Source organism: Hippoglossus stenolepis, chromosome 10 (genome assembly GCF_022539355.2).
Source record: "Hippoglossus stenolepis isolate QCI-W04-F060 chromosome 10, HSTE1.2, whole genome shotgun sequence".
Lineage (NCBI taxonomy): Eukaryota > Metazoa > Chordata > Actinopteri > Pleuronectiformes > Pleuronectidae > Hippoglossus > Hippoglossus stenolepis.
The window spans coordinates 4234897-4258114 of NC_061492.1; the positions used below are offsets into that span (position 1 = coordinate 4234897).

The 23218-nt window shown below is 44.3% G+C and overlaps 1 protein-coding gene across 1 annotated transcript; it reads left to right on the forward strand.

The window, feature by feature from the left end:
- The first annotated feature begins 1565 nt into the window (after positions 1-1565).
- On the forward strand, positions 1566-21998 carry paplna (papilin a, proteoglycan-like sulfated glycoprotein). The gene is made up of 28 exons (XM_035168869.2): positions 1566-1911; positions 4501-4563; positions 5353-5456; positions 7537-7597; positions 7824-7926; positions 8042-8172; positions 8359-8482; positions 8709-8789; positions 8890-9062; positions 9209-9332; positions 9421-9547; positions 9639-9704; positions 11473-11677; positions 11762-11938; positions 12065-12215; positions 12462-12542; positions 13472-13667; positions 13882-13966; positions 14053-14179; positions 14832-15354; positions 17273-17431; positions 17830-17957; positions 18476-18521; positions 18708-18854; positions 19251-19378; positions 19611-19719; positions 20766-20941; positions 21273-21998. The coding sequence occupies exons 2-28, from the start codon at positions 4507-4509 to the stop codon at positions 21431-21433; spliced, it is 3750 nt and encodes a 1249-aa protein (XP_035024760.2). The 5' UTR covers positions 1566-1911; positions 4501-4506; the 3' UTR covers positions 21434-21998.
- The last annotated feature ends 1220 nt before the right edge of the window (positions 21999-23218 follow it).

Below are 23218 nucleotides of genomic sequence, written 5' to 3' on the forward strand. Positions count from 1 at the left end.
GTTGAAGTTAAAGTTAAAGTTTGAGGAGACACTGTCCCAGATGGAAAAAGTCCAAAGTCAAACGTCATTTCATCGTGAAACAAGCAGCAGAGGTGGATGAGTTACTAGATAAATATGCTTGGATAAAGTTAACGATCTATTATGAATCTTTAACAAGAAACACATCGTGACAGGGACAATGTGATGTTGACTGGATTAATGGCAGGCGAGCTAACGGCCAACAGCAGAAGGAGCAGATCACTGATAAGTTTCAAGATACAGGAAAAAACAAAGATGGAGGATCTCTTTTAGCGAGTTGTTTTGGCTAAAACCAGCAGTGAGCATCATCATCATCTTCACCATTTGACGACAGACACCTCAACTAACAGGCCTATGACAAAACAACATACTTAACCAATTAGCCTTTATTGTCCATTTGATACCAGAGAGAATTCCATGTCTTTGCTATGGAACCACTAGCTTAGGTGAAGATCTGTTAGAGTTGTTTGGACTGTTACTACCTAACTAGCATCGAGTATCATCATCATCATCATCATCATCATCATCATCATCATCATCATCTGACGCCAGACACCTCAGCAAACGGCTGCAGTCCACAGAAACATTAAACCCCCCCTCTTAAGAAGAAGTAGTTTAGGGACGGGAAAACAAGACAATATCAATAATTATCGAAATATAGTTGTCATCGATATCAATTTAACCAAGGTTCAATGTATATTAATAGGAGGCAGAACTCATAACTGCTTTTTAATGTTTTACCTCAGACTTGTAAAATGTTTTTGCTGTTTATCAAGATTTCGTAAAGAAGAGTTTAAAACCACAACCGTCAATCAGTAAGTAAAGATAAAAGGAATCGTGATAATTATTGATATCGACTGATACAAACATTTTGATGTCGCCTCAGCCCCTTGAAGAGGTTCCTCCACCCTTTAATGTTTAAAAATCGTTTAAAATGCCAGAAGTAGTTCTTGTGATTCAGAATCTTTTTGTCCTCAATGTTCCATCTGGTGAACATACATGTTTTAAAACAATCTGTAGAACATGATTTTTGTTCTTGTATTGTCCATTTAATGAATAAAAAAACATGAAATATTCCTTTATCTTATACAATATCAGGTGAAGTTGATACAGATTTATTTATACAGCAAATTCAAAAACAACAGGAGATGAGGCAAAATGCAAATGAAAAACATACATATGTTGATAAAAGGTAAAAACAGTGAAATATCACTGAAATATTCACACAATCCTCCATATGGATTGTACATATGGTGATTTCTATACTTTGCCCTGTGGTTTTAACGTCAGCAAAAAGAAAAAGCAGATTTAAAATCTGTCAACAAACCTCCCAGCGAACATCCAGTTCTCTTTAAGGAACATTTCCCTCTGAGCATAATAACCCTTCACATTAGTGACTGACTGTGGATCAGCGCACCCTGGTATTACACGGAGGGTTTGTACTGCTGGTTTCTGCAAAGTGGGAATCAACTTTTCAAGACCCTCATCTGGAACATGCTCGTCGGGGGGACCGTGCACCGAACGAACACGCGCAACAACAGGCTGTTATTTGTACAGTGGGAAATTACAGAGTGCGCGTAAAAGCTCTCCATGTGCGCCAGGAGGGGGCTGTAATTGCGCCGCGTGCGCGTTGGTTGAAAAGCGCGGCGGTGACGCAGCGGAGGAGATTTAACCAGCAGGACTTTCTCTTCTCCTGGTCGGTTTCCTGTGGGACAAGAGAGAGAGACACAGAGAGAGAGACAGAGACAGAGGAGCAGCAGCAGGATAAACCTCCTCATTCACCAGGACACCGCGTCTTCCAGGTCCCAGCTCCGGAGAGACACCAGCAGCTTCCAGCGCAAGGACCCGATCCACCAGAGCTCAGGGACTCTGAAGAACCCGCATCTGAACAGGGTGAGCAGGACTATGATTTCACCTACAGGCGAATAAAGCTTCTAAAGTATCTCACATTTCATTTATTAGACGGAAAGTGGAAGGAAATGTTCAGTTTTTTGGGACTTTCTTTTCCCACAAGAGGAGATTAAACAAAGACAGTTTTATTCTGAAAGAGACTTTATTGTTGTAGATCAACAGTAAAAAGACACGATAGGGGGTTAAACCTAATTTTCAATGTATCATATGAATATTTAAAAGATGAGTATTCCACAGAAAACACAATAACAACACCTGATAGGATTTGTATGTTATCGCAGAAATGATTGAATCTATTTAAATACACGAGCTGTTATTATGAATTCATTTCAGTATTATTGTTGATGCTTATGTCCCACATTGACCAGGTGCCTGGTGCAGACACGCCTCACACACACATGCACACAGGACACAAGACGCTGCTTGCCCCGGCTGACTGATGAATAATTGTTAATTTGGTTGGATAGAGGTTTGTACACAGCCCGAGGCTAAAGGCTTTGTGAGGTGGAGCGATCACAAGTTACAGGCGACGCAGAAAAACGCTCACTGGGAATATTCTAAACACATCAGGGGGTTAATTGGCTCGAGATCCAGAGTTTGGTTTGGTTTGAGAAGAGGATCAGTGATGGATCAGATTTTCTGTTGATATTGGGAACTGATTAGTTGCTGGGAGTCATTTATCAAACAGAAAGACTTGGTCCCTGACCCTTTTTGCTGTGTCTGTGTGACTCTGCATTAAAAGAAGATGTTTTATTGTGACATCCTGCAGCTGGGAGTTCAGCAGGAAGCAGTTTTCTTTTCAGGGAAACTTAATTTGAAGAGTTTCGTCTGATCAGAACAACGGATCCCTAATGTTTATCACTGGGACATTTTAGGTCACCACTCATTTAGGCTGTTGTAGAAATAGTTGGGTCAGTTAATTGATTCATTTGAATGACATTAAAACCAGTTTTGCATTTAATGGATCATTTAAAGTCCTAAACAAACATTCACTGGTTTCAGCCTCTCGAAGGTTTTCATTCTTTTAGAGCTCGTCGCTGCTTGATTGTAAATTGAATAACTTTGGGATGTTACACTTATTTCTGACATTTTATAATCTATAAAGACAGAGGATGAATGGGAAAAACAGTCTGCAGTTTGATTGGGAATGAAAATAATCCGTGGGGCAGCTCACCAGGGGGTCTTCCTGCACGGTCTCAGATTACCACCACCAGCACCACCACCACCACCAGCACCACCCAGTCAGGGGAGATGACTCCAGCAGGTTGCTCAGTTTGGGGCTCTTCACATCAGACATGCTGACTGCCTGTCGTCTCTCCCCTCTGACATAACCACCCCTCTGTTCGCTGTTTCACGGCTGCGGGCGGTGGGGGCATTCGGTGGCCATGGCTGACGGGTCAGAGGTAGTTTGGCAGCTTCAGCCACCCCCCCTCCACCCCTCCACCAACCCCCCCGACCCCCCCGACCCCCACCCCTGCAGGAAACCCCCCATTTGCCCTGAAAAAAATAAATAAACAAACAGCCGCTCCACATGCAACAAAAGAGCCATTTTTAGGTCAGTTAAGCAATTAAGTGAGAAGATAGCAGAGAAAACAATGTGCAGGTTCTGGATTGATTTAAGGCTGCTGGAAACACTTATTATCAATTAATAGATTTATTATTTTGTCTAAAAATGATAGAAAATAGTGGACAAACTGTTCAGGTTGACTAATAAAACCAGCGTCTGTCTAACAACTCCAGAAATCTCTGTCTGTTTGTCCGTCTGTGTCTCATGTGTCTCGAGAACAGTTCATCTCTTCAGCTTCACACTTGGCTCGTGTATCGTTAAGGGATCAAGGAAGTGCAGAGTTCGTTCAATATCAGTAAACTTAGATTAAACAAGATCATCTCACGACATTTTTGCTTAAACCTCAACTGAGAAAATTTAAACTATCACAACTGTTGCAGGTTATTTTCTGTTGCCTGAATATTCGATAACTTGCTCCTCTGTGGATCAAGAATATTATTTAGAAGCTTTATCTGTTCTTTGCTGAAACCTTGTAAACCTGAAACCAGCGCCGTGTTGTGGTTGAATGCATCAATGCAGACGTTGACGTCTTCGACATTCAAGGTTTTCATCAGACTTCACTGTAACCAGAGCGACAGATGCAGATCCAGCTGCAGATCATCTGCTGTGGTCGGTGGCTTCAAACCAAACCACAGAAACAAGCTGCTGCATCAGTCACGTTCAGCTTGATGCTCAAAGGTCTATTATAAACCATCACTACACATTGATTTATAGACTTGGAAATGTTTGAGGAAATGCAGATGTTTACAGCCTCTCGGCCAAAACCTCAGCAGATTCCTTTTTTTATTTTGTTTTGTTTTGTTTTGTTTTGTTTTGTTTTCCGACCTCCTGCCGTCTCTCTCTGCCCTCGTAGATCTTCTTTGTTCATGTTGGCCTGTGCCTCACTTCCTTTATTGTCTCCCCTCTCGTTGCCCTGGCTTGTTTCCGAAAAAGTTGCTCAATGTGTAATAACCTCTATTAGTCACAGTGACTAACTCTGGATCCTCTGGGTGTTTCTCTCCCAGGGAACAATGAAGATGCTGCTGCCTCTGGTGATCCTCCAGCTGCTCCTGGCTCCAGCTCTCATGGTAAATTCCCAAATACAATCAACACACACTAATAAACCATAATGAAAGCTGTCAATCTCTTTATACGTTCACTTCTTTAAAATAGAATTAACACTTTCCTTTCTCTCTTTCAAATCCCTGCAGTTTTCACAGTATTTCAGGTGTAGCGTAGAGATCCAGCGATTATTCAAATTATCGATTGATCCAGTGACAATGTAAAACTATCCTTACGTAATCTTTTCTGATGTTTTAGAAATCCACGTTAATAGTAATTAATCGAGAAAATAATTGTGAGAAAAATCAACTATCCTAAATTAGCCTTAGGCCTGGTGTAAAGCCCATGAAATGTAAAACTATAATGTTATGGAAACAGTTACAGGAATAATGCAGAAGACTCACTTGTTTGAAAAAAGGACATAACTGCTCTTACAAAGATTTCTTTGTGATGTTTCAGACAAGTGAAACGCTCCCGGAACCAATAATTCAAATAAACAAATCTAGAAATGTGTCATTTTAGTGGTGATGTTGTTTTCGATACTGTAGATGAAAGTTTTCATATTAAAAATGGAAATTTGTTTAATGTGAATCAAATACTTTAACGTAAAGGCCACATTTGAGTTAAAACCACAAAACACAACATCCTTGGTCGAGGTCATAACATAATAAATCACTTCCAGATCCATTCATATTTCGTTGTGTAGCTTCCAGTCTTGTTTCTTTTTTACTTAATTCTTGATCTTTGAAGCAAAGAAAAACAACTTTACAGCTCAGCTTAGCTTTTGTGTGTCTAACCTGCTGTTGTGTACTCAGGTGCCCAGTGTGGATCACTGGGACACGTGGGCGCCTTATGGAGAATGCAGTCGCAGCTGTGGCAGCGGAGTGACCATGAGAACCAGACGCTGTATCACACTCAGGTGAAGTTTTTTATCTGACTTCATCTGCATATACACACCAACATGTCTGCACACGTGTATAAACACACACTGGTAACACACAGCCAGACCCTGTGTGACAGAGCCGGCTCGTTGTGAGGCTTCACACACACACACACACACACACACACACACACACTCTTTTCCTGTCTGAATAAAGCTAATTGTGAGGTTCAGGGGCACAGACGGTATCTTGATTGTGAAAGAATGCCTTGAAGTCACATGGACGTGGAGGGAGCGGCTCTTTAAAGGGCTCCGCTTCCCTGGGTGTTGCCTGTTGGCGGCTGCAGGGGATCAGATGAGATGGGGAACGTTTTTTATCTGCCTCCCGTTTTATTTTAAATCAACACTTCATGGTTTTACTTTGTTGTGTTAGAGTTATTTTTAAAGTAAGATTTGATTAAAGATGGTTTCTGTCCATTTTGAGTTTGGTCTGACATGATTCTCACACATCTGGCTAAATAAGAAAGGTTTTTTATCGTAGCTACTTGAAATGAAGCTGTAGTTTTAACAGCTTCAGTTCAGTACAGTCCAGTAGTTTCCAGTTTCCTAGTTCAGGCCTCTCCGAAAGGTCACAATGTAAATCTGAAGCTCTGCTGCTATAGTTGAACTCCCGAATGAAACTTCTGATGTTAAAAGGAAAACAGACGCCACAAAGGTTGGGAAACGCTTCTAAACTATAACTCTGTCTGTAAAATGCTCGGCAGACGTGTAGCTGTGCCTCAACAACTACTTGGAATACGAAAAGAAGAGTTTTGACTTTTAGTTGGAAGACAGACGACCGCCAGACAGAACATGTCGATGAAGATGCTTCTCTAACGTGTCCAAACACTTTTCTGATTCACCTTGTTTGATATTTTGACGCGTTTACGTGAAGGCAAAATGTTGTTTTTCCTCCTGACACATGTGAAACCTTGTTGTGATGGAAGCAGAACAGAGGCTGTATTTGATGCTGCAGGTTGTCAACATGTTCCTGCAGCTTGTCAGTGAGTCAGACGTCTGTTCCCGAGTCTGTTTCTCCTCTTCTCCTCCAATGATTAATAATTTTCGGGACGTCCTGCCTCCTCCTACCTCGTCTGCCCCTGATTACACCTCCGAATATGATTGACAGGTTGAATCATTGTTTGCTTTACAGGAACTCCCATTTCCCCAGATATTCCCCTAAGTATGAGATTACCTGACCTTGATCCAAGTGACTCACATCAAGCGAGTTTGTCATATCATCTGCTGAGGGCTACAATCACTCACTGACATATCTGCCCATTTCTCCACCTTCCTGATGTATGGAAATAGAAATGCTCCAAATGTTTTATTTTCCATTTCAGAAGTTGTGAACGACTGTCGGGACATGTTTTAGTTTCGGATCTGGCGCGTTGACAGGAGGTTTGTTTTCCAGGCTGAAGGGCAGGGACTTCTGGGGAGGACTTAATCATGAGTTATCAGCACGGCTTGAAGGGAAGGTGGCAAAACAATCTGCCGTTTCAAGGCTCAGAGCCGAACATGTGCGCAGATGTTTGGGTTCAGCCGTGTTGCTGTTCGGGCTCCTGCTGTGCTGAGGAGTCAGTTTCTTTACAGGCACAGATTAAAGAGGAATGCCACTTAATGTCAGAGCTGAAACGGGTTATTTCTGAACTCCCAGACAGTTTGTATTTGCAACATGTGCTCTGCCGCCTCACCTACTCATTAACTGCCGCTGTGTAACAGTGATGACCCGTAAAGTTTAAATGCAACACTAGTCAGAAAATACTCAAGATGGTTTTTACAGAGCCGATGAAGTTAGTTATTATATTTACATAATCTCAGTTTAAGCTCGATAATTCAAACGTTTACATGAATCCTGCGTGAGGTGTGAAGTTCATACATGTATACATAAACAAACATACAGGAGAGGTTTGCTTTCACATAAACACACAATAATAATAAAACCTCTTTTCAGCCTCTGTCTGAAACTTACTAAAACCCCTGTTGTAAGGAGATAACAGTCAAAAACCTGCATCAGGGTTAATTCATGCAAACGTCAGCCAATCGTGTCTCATCTTCACGCTTCATTTTCCACACGCAGGGCGGATGGAGGACACAACTGTGTTGGACCAGACAAGTCGTACCGCTCCTGCAACATCCAGGTGAGCAAACACAACTCCAACACAACTCAAAGCAGTTTGTCTTCAACGTGTCTCAGTATAAGACTCGTCGTCATTTTAGAATCAGCGTATCATCTGTAAACATCTTCTCTCATTGAACAAACCAGGTGTATTAGGTTTGACGAGCTCTGTTTATCTGAGGTTTTACTTTAAGCTGAAGTCTTTTCTGCTTCACTGACCTTTGACCTCCTCCCACTCTTCCCCTCAGGACTGTCCGGAGGGATCCAAGGATTTCCGCGAGGAGCAGTGCTCCCAGTTCGATGGGACGAACTTCCAGGGGAAACTTTACAAGTGGCTCCCGTATTATGGAGGTCAGAAACACAGTGGAGTGGATGGGTTGGGCTGCTGTGGGAACACTGGGCATGATACACAAATAATGTCACGGTTCCTCATGAATGAACAGATGTTCCATCCTCTCTCTGACAGCTGAGAACCCCTGTGAGCTGAACTGCATGCCGAGAGGAGAGAACTTCTTCTACCGTCACCGCAGCGCTGTGGTCGACGGGACGCCCTGTCACCCAGGACGGAGGGACGTTTGTGTGGACGGCGTCTGTAAGGTGGGCCGTGTAGGATCAGCCGTTTACAGACATTAAATAAGGATTTACATGTTCACCGAAACACTGAACAGCCACAAACATTTTATTTGTGTTAAATCAGGTCAGAGACAAAACTTTAAACTCTAACCAGGTTCTAAAAATCATGCTATTTCCTCATAACATATAAATATATCATTTCTTCTGCAGCGTCTGGGCTGTGACAACATGTTGGAGTCTCCTCAGCAGGAGGACCCCTGTCTGCAGTGTGGGGGCAACGGACAGTCCTGCCGCCAGGTCAAGAACAGCTTCGCTGTGCGAGACCTGCCCAACGGTACGACACACAACATTAACACAGACACACACACAATTACTTCCTTCTCCAGGAAGATCTGACATCTTATTTGTGCGTCAGTCATCTCGCCAATAAAATGTATCTGTGCTCAAAACCTTTTTGTCATTGTAGCAAATATTGAATATTTAAGACTCTGAATGCATTTCTAGTTTTTAGTCCTTAGTCGTTTCTGTCTGTGAAGAGTTGTGTCTCATTTTCATCTCAGGCTACAACCAGATGTTCATCATCCCAGTCGGAGCGACCACCATCAGCATCAGAGAGACGGTGGCTTCACGCAACTACCTCGGTAAAAGTCTTTTACTTTCTACAGAACTGATCCACAGAGAAACAAACAGTTTTCCTTCATCAGACATTGTTTTAATGTTGAACTTCTTCTGCGTGGTCAGCGATCAAGAACCTGCGCGGTGAGTACTACCTCAACGGCCACTGGGTGATTGAGTTCTCCAGGGCAACACCCATCGCGGGCACCATGCTGTACTACCAGCGAGGAGCTGAGGGCGACAACGTCCCTGAGACCATCATCGGCCGCGGCCCCACCACTGAACCCCTGGTGGTTGAGGTGAGATCACACACAGTGGATATGAGATTCCTTTTGGTCTGGTATCAGGGGGAGTACAACAACAGAAGGGTTCGTCCTCTGAGGATCGTGAATCTGAACCCATGGTCATTCCTGATTGGTCTTTGTGTACAACCCTCCTCCCTCAGCTGATCAGCCAGGAGCCAAACGCCGGGGTGGAGTACGAGTTCTACCTTCCCAACGGACGCTCCAGAGAGGGCTACTACTGGAGCTTTGGCTCTTGGTCCGCCTGCAGCAGAGAGTGTGGATCAGGTTCGATTTCCTCGTACATTTCTCTCGACTGAAGCTTCGCAATCCTGCTTCTCGGGAGACAAATCAACTCCACCTTTCTCGTCACTAGGCTACCAGTCTCGCTTGGTCTTCTGCACCATCGACAACGAGTCCTACCCCGATTATCTCTGCGCATCTCTGCCGAGGCCTCAGACCAACCGCACATGCAACCCACACCCGTGCCCCGAAGTCCACAGGTGAGTGTCCACTGATGAAATGTGCAGATGGTTGGCATGTAACTGTCCCGAGCGGTTCTTGACTTGTTGGTGTGTTGTGACTGTCTGAAAGGATGGCGTACCTGTATCCACCACAGTTGTGGAGATCCTCACAAAGACCCAGAGCCCATGTATTCAGGTAACTCAGGGTCTGCGGTCGTAGTGTTAGTTGTAGGTGACTGCAAACACAGGGGGAGATCTCAGTCTTCACATAGTTGCATAGTTAAAATCCATTCCGTCCTTCAGATTGACAGCCGGAAAATGAAATATCCTTCGGCTAGAGGCCTAAAAAAAAGTGCCAAGATCGTAAAATTAACAATTCACACGTGAAATCAATGTCTGTCACACACTCTCCCCCTTCAGATGTGTTTGACTCTGTGTTTAGCATTTAGTTTAGCATTGAGCCTGTTCCTCGAAGAAGAAGAACGAAGGCGAGGGGCAACTGTCGAGCTCAGAGATCTTTTCAATGGCCGTCATTGATCCTGGACACATTTGATTTGAACGTCTCTCCCTCTTCAGAGACCGAACAGTGATTTGAACCCAGATTTTCCACTAAAGGCCTCCTCCCTCTGCAGCCTCCCACCATGTGGCCCCTGTACCTGATCTCTGAGCTGGGCTGCTGCCTGGTAGCTGCACTGTAAAACTCTGTCCCTGTCCGTTAGTGTAGCTGATGTGCAGTGAGGGGTTCGTAGGTCAAAGGTCACCGTGCAGGGTGTCGGGGAGTGTGTGCATATGAATGTGACGCAGCAGCAGCAGCAGTGATGTGGTGGTAATTAGCCGTTGCTTCACTCAGAGACTCTGGTATTTCCTGCTTCTTTCCTTTGATGCTGCTGCCGCTCAGAAACCTGAGACGTTAATAAAACTCGGGCGAAGCTAAACCGAGCCCTCGTTGTCGCTCAATTTAAAGAAATGCTGCAGGGAAGACCAGAAACAGAACGTGTTCACATTTTTGAGATGCATGTGTGAGCTAAATTTGGAGAATGCTTTCTCGTAAGCGCTGCTTTTAGCAATTAGTAGCACACATACTCTTTAAATGTCTTTCAGCTCAGAGCTGCTGGTTTTCTTTCACTCGACAAAAGGATTGTGTTGTTTTTAACACAATCATGTGGTCGGTGGTTAAAACGATGCATCCTTTTGTAAACCTCTACAATTGAAGGGTTTCATTCTAAGACACAAATTCACATCTGAAATGAATAATTCAAGAGTGAACATAAAATCTGATAATCGATCACTTGACTTGTTCCGTGGAGGCAGACGGCCGCTCACACTCAGTCTGGCTCTGCTGGAGGCTCCTCCACGTTTTTGAGTGCTTGATCGTTGTGGGATCTGTTGTGTGTCTCTCTAGTTTTGTACAGTCTTTAACTACTATTTAAAGTTATAGTTTGTTTTGGACTAACACAAATACAATTTTATTCATTTTGAACTTGTTCCTGCTTCTCAAATGTGCATTTGAAATATGAAATATCTTTGAGTTTTTGAATGTTGATTGGACAAAACTATTTCAACTATTTCAGGTCGTCACTTTAGGCCCTGGTGAATAGTGATGAGAGTTTTCACTAATGTTTGATTTATCACAGATAAAATGATAATGAAAATAATCTTCTGGTGTAAACTTAAATTTTAGTTTTTCAAGTCAAAAACTTCCCATGTGACACTGAGTGAGATTTTAATAAATAAGTGTCTCCCCTCATGGAGATTCCTCAAAAAATTTAGAATTAAATTCTCATGTTTTGCATTGAAGTATTCACCCGTCAGAAAACAGAATTCAAGCACCAATTTTAGATCTTAGAGGAAGCTGGACACATATTTTTCTGATTTTGGAATGAAACACTTTCCACCACCTCCTGAATCTGCACCAGTACAACCCCCTGACTTCTGTCCCTCCTCCCTCCTGTCGGGTTTCCCAGCTGGAAAACCGGGGAGTGGAACACCTGCTCGGTCACCTGTGGTGGAGGCTCCCAGGTTCGCAGTGTGCAGTGCATCTCCCACGATGCCTCAGGGCCCCGCGTGGTGGAGGATGCCGTTTGCGCCGCCTACACCGAGGCACCTCCGCCTCTGCAGACCTGCAACATGCACAAGTGTACCGAGTATCAGGTGACCACCTGGAGTGTGGTGAGTGGACCGCTTTGTTTTTCATGATGCAGCAACGACAAGATAATGTGTCACATGTGAGGTAACACCTGTGTTGCTGTGTAGTGCTCTGTGACCTGCGGTTCGGGGGAGCAGACCAGAGAGGTGACCTGCATGGGGTCAGGTGGGATGAGGCTGGAGGAGACATCCTGCAGCACGTTGCTCCGTCCAACCGCCGTCCAGCCCTGTGAGATGGCCGCCTGCCTGAAACAGATCAGCTGGCACGTTGGCGAGTGGGGCCTGGTGAGTCGGATGAGCACAAACAATGCGGCGCAGTTACTGTGCTGCTGAATGTGAAACATCAAGTCATCACTTCTCGTGGAGTCTTTTTTCCCCTGTCACACCAATTCTGCTACTGTCACCCCCCAGTGTTCAAAGAGCTGTGGCTCCGGCTCTCGAGAACGCCAGGTGATCTGCTCGGACCGAGAGAGGAACCTGTACCCTGTGGGTCGGTGTAACCCCCACCCCAAACCCACCACAGTGGAGCGCTGCAACAGGCAGCCCTGCTACAGTCCACAGGGTCAGTCTGTGCATCACCTGCTTCCAACCATCACTCTGTAACTCCTGAAAAAGAAAAGTTAAAACTTCATCTCACAACTTCGCTCCACCCGCTGCATCATTAGGAAAGATGTTGAGGACCTTTCCCCTCCAGAATCTCCTTGAAGAAAATCTAAAAAAGAACCCAAAGATGAACACATCGCTGTATCAAGATAATTCATCCACATGTTAAACTGAACACGTGTTTGTTCTCTATCTTTTCATGTAGTTGTCCCCAGCGTCCAGGACCCACGAGGACATGACAACACTCAGACTGTCTTCCAGCCGTACGCTCCGGATCACGCAACAGGTCAGTGTCCGTGTTTGTCTGGTTGGTAGAGTTGAGTTCATGGAAACGGTTTAATTCATCCGTTAGTGAGTTCACAGAATGTTTTGAGTATAAACTGATTTAGATCCTGTGATGAACTGGTGACTATCGCTCGTCGTGTAAAGTTTAAACGCTCAGGGGAACCAAGGGGAACCCAGAGGATCATGGTGAAGACAACAACTCCCATGATCCCACGCTGCGTCATGTGTTAGGTCTTTTGTTACTGTTTTGATTGAGAGACACCTAGTGGCCAAAGTTATTTCTGCAAATGCAATCCGATAATTTTTCTAAAAAGGTAAAGCTTTCTTCTCACCACGGTTCGGACCGAAGGAAATTAAATGTAGGTGTGACGGCGCCCTGATCATTTCTACCCTCCAGTTCCCCCTGAACCCCTCGCCCTCCTCCTCCATGCCCCCGCCCCGTCCCCATCCAGCCCCTGTCCCAGCACTAATTATCCAGGCCTCATTGACATGTTTTCAGGGGTCAACGGCCATTGTCGGCCTGATTAAAATACTTCCGAGGCACTGAAGTGTGCGAGCGCTGGCTGTGGTGTCTCTGGCATGTTCTGGCATTTTTCAGAACCCAGTGCTGTCCCAGTCTTCAGGAATTTGCAAGTTTGACGTCTTGCGTGCCTCCACTTCCTGTGCGATTGTGTCCTCTGGATGCTTGTCCTCGTCGTCCCAATGGATTCTCCATCGTTCTCTGCTCCACCTTTCCAAACACTAATAGGTCGTTGAAGTGTTTTTGGTTTCGGCGTGTTCCTGTTCAGTTTCCTTTGTGTTTCGGCCTCGTCGCTGTGTGGCCTCCAGCACAATAGCTTCAGACTGTATTGTGAAAAGCTGATGTACGTGTGAAGTTCTTCTTCCTGTCTAGTCAAAACACATGAGCATGTACAACGTGTGAATTCTCAGTCCGCAGGCCGGAGACGGACCCGACCCAGACGAACGCGGTCCACGACCCTCACAGCTCCGCCCCTGCCCTCCACTGCAGCCAGTCGCATTACGGCTGCTGCCCGGACGGACGCACCTCAGCTGGAGGCCCTCAGGGTCTGGGCTGCCCTCAGGCCGCAGCTCCCACTCCTGTCCAGCCGTCCTGCTTTCACACCAGGTACCTGCCTCCAACCTGTCATTGCACTGTGGTGGAGGTTATTCATGGAGTCTGATCCGAGGTCTTTAGCTCCTTTTACATATTGTTCACTGCATCCACGCTTGTGTAAATGGCTTTGTTTAGAAATGTCACAGTTGTTATTTTTCGTCAGTACCTTCAGTACAAACTGTTTTATTTTAATTTTAACTTGCTCTCTTCTTCTCCTGTGTGACAGTTACGGCTGCTGCCGAGATGGCGTGACGGCCGCTCAGGGCCCCAACAAGGAGGGCTGCGTGGAGTTTGTGGCCCTTGCACCCACTGTGAGTAAATTCACAGTTTGATAAAAAGAGATACCGGGGTTATTGTTTGATCAGAATAAGATCGAGGGATGATGTGTTTCCCACAGACTGCTCCTTCCCTCCCCACTGAGAACGCAGTGCAGTGTCGCACCACCACCTACGGGTGCTGCTACGACCGCACCTCACCTGCAGGGGGACCCAACGGGGAGGGCTGCCCCAACCCACCCAACCACAGTAAGGAACACAACATCTGCTTTTTAGTCTGTTTCAATGAATGAATCAAATATTATGTTATTGGGATTTTGGGGCATTTTAGAAAGATGAAGGGAAGATAAAAGAAGAGAGAGAGAGGACAGGGAATCACCTGAAAACAAAGGTTCCTGGTGTTTACTTACAATTTATTACACAATTCCTCCACTGGTGCTTTTAGTATTTTTTATATTTAATTTTGTTTCCAATTTCTATATTTTTTATATTTATACTTGCACACATTTAGTTTATGTACAGTTTACATTTCGGTCGTACCTCCAATACTTGGTAGAAACAAACTTGTAGAACCAGTGAACTGTAACTAGAAACTAAAATATCGTTAGGAAAGTAAAAGTTTTAAGTTTAGTCTCTCTTCATTAACCGCACTTTGCTGTTACACAAATCAAACCCTCCTTGAGATGAAGTGATTAATAGATTCAAGATTCAAGAAGATTTATTGTCATTCCAAAACATGAGGTACATGAGAGGGAATCAAACTAAGTACTGAGGTCAGCAGTAACAGTAGAATCTAAAAACTAAGCAGAATCAGCAAATGAATGCAATGAAATAAAATCAATAGAACATTAGAATCTCAAACTAACTTTAATCTGGAGCCTGCTCTCCTTCTTCGTTGCAGTCGAGCGCTCCATCTGCTCCCTGCCTCGTGCCGCCGGCTCCTGCAGCAGCTGGATCTCACGCTACTACTTCGACGTCATCACGTCCAAGTGTGTGCACTTCTGGTACGGCAGCTGCCACGGCAACAGCAACAACTTCATGACCCGGGCCGACTGCCACAGGGCGTGTCAGGCACCTGCACCGAGCCAGCAGGGCCCCGAGGTTCTGGCTCCCGCTGGAGAGCCAACATCGAGGAGAGAATCCACCCCTGGGAGGCCCACATCTGGAGCAGGCTCCTCATCTGGAGCAGGCACCTCATCTGGAGCAGGCACCTCATCTGGAGGAGGCGGGTCCACCTCTGGAGGGTCAACAGGCGGGCAGTCACGCAACATGGGGAGGATTTTCACAGTCCAGGGAGGTTCGAGCACCGGCACCGGCAGACAGGCCACAAGCGCCGCCACAAACGCCCACAGAGGTAGAACCTATCTGCGGGGACGCCGGCCTGCGCCTGTCACCGCTGCACAGCACAGCAGCCCAGCAGCGAGGTAAGACCCCGGAGACCCAGGGAGCACGGCAGACAGCCCTCTACCTGCTCCAGCCCTGACGCCACTGGTCCTTTAGCTCTGTTTAGCCTTCCTGCCCTCGTGAAGGAGCCAGAGAGCGAGCTGAAGGAGAAACATCATCCAAAGACATTCACTCACCTCCATAACATATTATGAGGATGAAGTTGATGTTAGAATTCTCCACAAACATTTTTAAACAGTTCAACAAAAGTCAGAACATGAAGGGTTTTTGTTCACAATCTCATTTTTAGACGTCTTCAGTAAAATGTATCATCTGTTATCGTAAGAGACTAAATCTTAGCTTCTTTATCCAAGTTTTTGAGGCTAAATGATCTGATTTAAAGAGTAACTCAGCACCTTGTTTTCACTGACCTCTGGTGGTTTAACTTCTCACCTTGCTGCAGTGATGTAGAGGTGTACCTCAGGTCAGTCAGTGCTGTGACGTCCAGCAGAGTCCTGCACCCACAAAGCTCCGGACCCGACCAATGACCCACTAATATCTCCACATCAAGTCCAGAACCCCTGAACACATGACCCACTCCCCGACCTCGGATTGAACACACAAGTTTTTACAAGCATCATTTTAATTTCTCCAGAAAAACAAACTTGAGTTCTCACCTGCTGCCCTCATGCTTTTATTTAATTTCTACCCATACCTGTGAATTAATATGAATATATTTGACACTGGAGCCCTGACCCGGTGCAGGACTCACAGATACAACACAGCAGAGTTCAGAACCCTTGTTTTCCTGCCTGATGTCGAGTTACTCTTTAAAGACGACTATTCTCATTTTGTTATGATCTGTCCAACAGAATCTTTGCTATGTGCTGTGCTTTAGTTTGTGCATCACGCTCTTCATGTAGAAAGCTTTGCTTCGTAAAACACGCTGCAGCTCCACAGACTCTCACATTCACGCCTGCTTCAGTAGCTACACCTCGTTTCTGTTGTTTTAACCTCGACGCCACGTCAGGAGAAGTTGAGAACCTCACGGCGACGCTACACGGACTCCTCTCTGTTTGTTTCTGGGACTTTTCCTGGTCTGTGTGGGAGTTGGTATCGGTTTCCTTCCTGTGCTGATCTGTGCCCTCTTCCTCACGTGTCAGCTTTGTGTTTCCACCTCCATGTCTTCAGATCAAACTAATAAAGGTTCCGCTGTAATGCCTCACGTCCTCGTTTGTGTGTCGTCACTAAACTCTGTCGTGTCCACCTCACACGTTGTGTAGTTGTGTTGTGTTGGAGTTGCCGCTGGGAGATGTTGCTTGTCCACTTCTTACTCTGGGTTTTATCTGGTGTAAAGAAAACTGTCCTTCGTCTTCTGGTGTGTGTCAACATCACCTCCTAGTTTTTAACATTAGTTCATGTTGTGTATCTTTGTGGTTTCGAGGGTCAACATTGTGTGTGTGTGTTTTCTCGTTGCATGTTGAGCCTGTTGTGTCTTCTGCTCTCGTCTTTTCTTCTGCTGCCGGGTTGTGGCCGTTCTTTATGTCTGCTGTGGTGACAACTAATCAAAGAACCAACAGGAGCATAAAGTGACTCTTCTTTCTTTTCATCCTTCATCCTCTGTTTCCTACACCTTCCTCTACTCCTTCCTTTCTTTCATCCCTTCTTGAATCCATCCCTCCTTCTTTACTTCTTTACTCCATTCCATCCTTCCGTCCTTCCCTCCCTCCCTCCATCCTCCATTCCTTCTGTCCTTCCTTTATTAATTTCATCCTTACTTTTTTCCATTCGTCCTTTCCTCCTCATTCCTTCCTTCGCTCCTTCCTTCCTTCTTTCCTTCCTTCCTTCCTCCCTTCCTCCCTTCCTCCCTTCCTCCCTTCCTTCCTTTCTACCTTCCCTCCTTCACTCATTCCCCTTCCTCTACCTTCTATATCTTCCTTATCACCTCTTGTTCCTCAGTTTGACGCTGGGTGAAGTGACCATCGATAAGTCGGACCCCTCCACAGTGGAAGCTTTGGTCGGCCAGACGGTCGTGCTGCCCTGCAGAGTCAGTCCTCCGCCGTCCTCCACCGTCATCGTGGAGTGGAGACGAGAGGGCGTCCCTCTGTCCACGCGCAGGTCAGAAACACACACACACACACACACACACACACACACAGTCTGTGACTTCATGGACATTTCATTTAACCTGTTTTAATGAAGTAACAGCCAATGACCAGGGTTTCCGTCCCATTCTTGTGAACATCGCTCAAGAACATTTTGAGGGAATTTCTCCAGATTTCACTTAGGCTCACGGATTGAATTGAATAGATTTGTGTGGTCAAAGGTCACTGTGGTCTCTTAACATATCTCAAGTTTGCCTTCGGGACATTTCTTCACATTCTGACCAGTTGTCACTTGGATACAAAGATGAACTGATCAGTGGTCAAAGGTCACAAGTCACGATGACCTTGTATGAATCTGGTGAATAATGTGCTCTGGCTCCACTGGGTGGTGATCTTTGGTTTTTTCCTCAGGCATCACCAGCAGCCCAATGGCTCCCTGTTGGTTGGTCCTCTCACCAAGTCGGACTCTGGCTGGTTTTTGTGCTTGGCCACTCGGGAACGTGAGAGAGATCACCGCTACATTTACCTCTCCGTCTCAGGTGATGTCGTACATTTACACCAATTTAATAAATACATCGAACGGTTCATTAAAGATTGTGATAAAAGAACCATTTTATTCAACCATTACATTCCCACTTACGACTTTTGAAACAACTATAGATGTGTTACATGAAGGATATACATTATTTATATGATTTTCTTTTATCATCAATTTACAATCTCATGTAGGTTTTTATTCAAGTTTGTAAAAATTAGGGAATGACATAAATACACATACGACAGTGCAGATAGTCGTGTAAATTGCAGATTGTATCTATAAAGACTCGATCACTCCACGTAGAATCAGATAATTGGGGCCAGAGTCGGTCAAAACCCTAATTTGACCGACTTTAACCCCAATTAGTTGGTCACACGTAAATCCTGAAGACTGGGGGAGAAGCCCTGATGTCACAGCTGAAGTCAGAGCACACTGAGTCTGTATGAATGTGTTGATTTGACATTATGTAAGTGAATTATGACGGGAGCGCTCAATCGTCTATGTGTGTGTGTCACATAGAGGGATCGTCCCCCACCTCTCTCCCCGGAGACGGCCCGTTCCCTCGGTGAGAAAAATCTCTACTGTCCATGAAATCTTTATTAAATGTTTCCAATATCAAACACAAAGTCGAGACATTGAAACTTACAGACACATAAGCACCTGGAGAGGTGGAAAATGTCAGTAAATCTCAATTCTTCTAATAATTTGTGGCTCTATAAATGATACCGACTCCCCTGACCGTCTCCCTCAGGTTCAGTATTGACCGTTCGAGTCCGTCTTTGCTGGAAACGCGATCAGGACAAACTGTCCGGCTGCCCTGCACCATCGTCCCTCCGTCAGCTCTGCAGTCTGTCAGCGTTCAGTGGACAAAAGATGGACGGACCCTCACTGACTCCAGGTGATCACATGCTTCTGTCTCAATACAAGCCTGATCAGAGTCCAGAGAAAAGAATGTAAATAACCCTGGTTGAGCCTCAGTTAAAGATAATAACTGAAAGATATTTAAAAGATAAATGACTTAAATTGTAATTAATGTTTCAGTTGCAGTGTTAATCCTTAAAGATTCAAACTCTGACGTATACGGTGCCTTTCAACACCTGAATCTCAGTTCAGATGTTGTTGGACCCCAGAGGATGAATCTGGATGATTTTGGTGTTTCTTTGACTTTTCATCTAGCGTCAACCTTTTTCAACATTTTCACTGTTTACCCAGGGAATAATTCATCTAAATATCAGGCATATTAAGGTCCAGATGTGCACGTGGACAGGGGCTCTGACTGACTGCTGTGTTGTAGGTTTACCCAGAAGTCCGATGGCACGCTGATCGTTGGTGGCCTGAAGTCTGGTGACTCCGGGGTCTACACGTGCACAGCCTCCAGTCTGCAGCAGCTGGACCAGAGACAACTGCAACTCAGAGTCCAAGGTGTGTTGACCTCGATCATCCAGTCACTGACATGCACGTCAGTACTTGTTTATTATGAGAAGCAGAGAATGAAATACTGAGCTTCTGTCCTACTGATGGTGTAGCTTCACACAGCTACCAGCAGGCGGCAGCAAAGCACATACACTTCTTTCTACAACATCCAGAATAATAACTGATTGTAAATAAAGTAAAAGAGAATAAATGTGATTTTATCTGTTCCCTGGTTGTCCAGTGGACCTGAAGATCACCACGGCCCCAAACAACATCCAGGTGTCTGAAGGCAGCACGGCTCTGCTCCCCTGTGTGGTGTCAGGAGACAACATTAACATCGGCTGGTCCAGGTACATGAACATTATGTGGCTGAGGCAGTTTCCTTATTGGACCTGATGTTGAACCTTGAGATCAGCAGCAAGACACTGAAAGACACAAAGGAGATAAGATATCGAACAGTGGAAGAGGAAGTACCCAATCATTTTAATGAAGTACAAATAAACAGATAGATGTCAAAGTAATCGTACAACATTAACTTTTCTACTTGAGGAAAAGTAAGTTCTTTAAAATATACTTTTAAGTATTAAAAGTAAAAGTACTTGCAAAGTGTAGCCTACTCCCTTATGCAGTTGTCTACTTCATGTATAACTGTATATTTTTGTTTGATACAACAGTACAGACTCTGTCATATACAGAAAATAAAAAGAGCTGGAGATGATGCTACTGGAAACACTTTTCATTAACATATTAATTAATGATCGAGTCTCTGCAGCGACCTGTTTCCAATCAATTTCAGCTGTAACTCAATACATTGTTAAAAAACATAGTGAAGCAGAAAGTACAGATATTTGCTAATATATGCGGTGGAGTAAAAGAGAAAAGTACCTGAAAATAAATATACTTTAGCACAGATACATGAAAAATGTACTTAAATACAGTAACAAAATAAATGTGCTTGGTTACATCCCACCAATGATATCCAACATCTGTAAGTGACACAAACAAAATAACAAAATGGTTGATATGATTTTTATTCTATTTGAAAGGTGATATATATTTTAAATGTTTTGTACCTTTTCAGGAACATCATCACAAAGTTTATAACTGAGTCCAGTTTTAAACATAAGATGCTTTTATTAAAAGGTTGTACAGTCGTCTATGGAGATGCTCTAAATGAAAATCTAAAATGTTTTCTGAGAAGATGATTTTTATTTGCTTCAGCTGAGGTAGATGTAACTCGACTTTTGTAAATTCTGGTCAAATTAGACCCAAAAATGCAGAATCTGATAAGAGGAAAGCTCATGTTTGATTCTCCAGAGAATTAAAACATATTTCTGCCATTGAAAAAGCTCCACGAAGCTAAAGGGCCTGAACTGACTTCTTCTTCTTTTGTCAGAAATGGCGTCCCGGTGCGTCCAGACGGTCGTAACATCCTGATGTCATCCGACGGCAGCTTGATCCTAAACAATGTGAAGTCGTCGGACGAGGGCACGTACACCTGTAACGCCTACACGGGCATCTACTCAGTGAGCGCCACGGCTGAAGTGAGGGTCATCAAAGACACGCAACAAGGTGCGAATGAAAGTCTCACTCAGACATCCTCATGTTTTCATGATCCCAACGTTCACATTCAGGAAAGAATCATTATTTTGACTTGATTCACTTTGCTGGAATAAGAAAAGAGTTTTAGAGAGTCCAAGGAAAAAGAGTAAATCACAAATAAACTGATTTATAATAGGATACAAAACAAACAAACAAACAAACCAAAGGACAGAGGTGGAAACATAACCTCCTTGGGTAATAATTTGTTTAGATCATATAGATTCTTATTGTTGAATAGCTCTTATTTGTGTGAGGCACAGAAGAAGCTGAACGTGACTGTCTGTCATTGCTGCTGTTGCAGGTGTCGATGTGCCTCCAGAATGCGTGGACCAGCCCGAGCTCGCCAACTGCGAGCTGATCGTCTACGCCCGACTTTGCTCCAACTCGTACTACTCCAGTTTCTGCTGCGCCAGCTGCACCAGGCATTCACAGAAAAACGACAGGTTCGGCTGGCTGGGTTAAAACCGCCGAGCGATTGAAAAACCGTGGCCCAGGCAGGTTGGTGCTCTCGGGGACTGGATCTTTAAAAACCTGAACTTTCAACTCTGAACTGCCGCATTTGCCCAAAGGACTTAAACATATCCGAGCAGGTTGTGCAGAGTCGTACTTCAACGATACAAAAGGGACTGATTACTGTAGGCGTAGTTAAATCTGTGGAGTAGGATTTCTGCAGCTTTGTTCAGGGAGCCTTTACATGTAGGAAGCGAATGATCCCGTAACGTCTGTTGAATGTGACCAATCAAAACTCAGACTTTTTCTTTTGAAACGTGTTTAACATTAAGTTATTGCTCAACTGGACCGACTTTATGATTCATGCTCTCTGTTTTTAAGAGAATCGTACAGCTGATGCAGGATTTAACGTATCGTGAAACTTCTCCATCCTCGCTGTAGTGTTAGCCACCATATTTCTTTTGAAGAAATCGATGCAGGAATTTGCTTTTTCGCTGATTCTGTGACGTACCAGGAGCTCACACTGTTTATTTGTATGTAATTATTTGATAATAAAATAATATTTTGATTAAAAAAACAACAACTCCTGTTTGATTTTAATCACTGAATGTCAAACCCAAAACAAGACGTGTCATCCCAGTCAGCACCACGAGGTGGCGCTCTGCAAATTGTCTCATTCAGCTGCTTTAAACTGTCACTTGTGGGTCAAACTTTTTTTTCTCGTTGGTAGCTTCCATTGTGAAGATGTTGTTCCAACTTAAACCTAATAAAACATCTGTATCTGTAAAAAGTGTTGTTGAGGGATGGACACAGTTTGTGCTTTTTAGAGCTGATTGTTAATTAAAGTTAAATCGGTTTATAAGTGATAACGTCAGCAACTATGCAACTCTTGTTTCAAAACGTTCACAGACCTTCTGAGTTGTTGTTCAAACCTGAGGTGGAGTTCACATTCATTTTCAGAGTCGGTAACTTGTTTTAACTGAATACTTTATATTACGCGTGTTTTGTTTCTCAAATTATTATGTGCAGAAGACGAGATGTAATCATCAGACACACTTTTCTGTTTCCTGTTTGCGTGACTGCCGAGAACACAAACATGTTTTGCAAGGAAACAAATGGAGAACGTGGACGTCAACGGTTTGAGTCCCACTGGAGACTTTACTGGTGCAACATAAATAAATGTGCAGTTTGATGAGACGGAAGCTTTAAGTTTATAATCTGGTTTCAAACATAGTCACATTCAGAACAGTATCACATGAAAATAGAATTTAAACACTTGGGACGCTCATATAAATAATGTATAATTCTCTTTGTCTTCCTCTAATGTCATAATGTGATCTCTGTGACTGCAGCAACACTTTATCAGCTGTTGTGTGCAACACAACACGTGCTGGTTGGTTGTGTAGCTTCAGTTGACACAGAAGTGGAGGTTTTCCAGCTGTCTGCTCAGAGATGTGCAGTGTGGGTGTGGGTTCGTGCAGAGATGCAGGTGCACGCTCGGGGGCCGGAGGTTGTGGTGAAGTGAGATGTTGCAGCTCCGTCATTTCTCAGCACAGAGAACGATGTGCAGGCTGCTCTGTGACCACATCCTCTCTTCTGCTGTCGCTCTCCACTCCTCTGCTCAGTTTCCATCCCCGGTTTGTCTTCTCACCAACAGAAGCTCTGCTCTTCTTTTGTGCACAGAGGAGAGCGATAACTTCCTGTTGTTGTGTAGTTGACTCACACTCTTCACTTTTTACTTTTCCTCTCACAGTTTATTCATGAAGAAAACTGTACTACACTTTCTTATGATTGTGC

What these genes read in the sequence shown, in the direction of transcription:
- paplna (XM_035168869.2), top strand. Translation starts at nt 4,507, where the DNA reads ATGAAGATGCTGCTGCCTCTGGTGATCCTCCAGCTGCTCCTGGCTCCA. An exon ending in ACCGCTCCTGCAACATCCAG is followed by an intron (nt 7,598 to 7,823) that starts GTGAGCAAACAC and finishes TCTTCCCCTCAG; the next exon opens with GACTGTCCGGAGGGATCCAA. An exon ending in GGAGACGGCCCGTTCCCTCG is followed by an intron (nt 18,522 to 18,707) that starts GTGAGAAAAATC and finishes CGTCTCCCTCAG; the next exon opens with GTTCAGTATTGACCGTTCGA.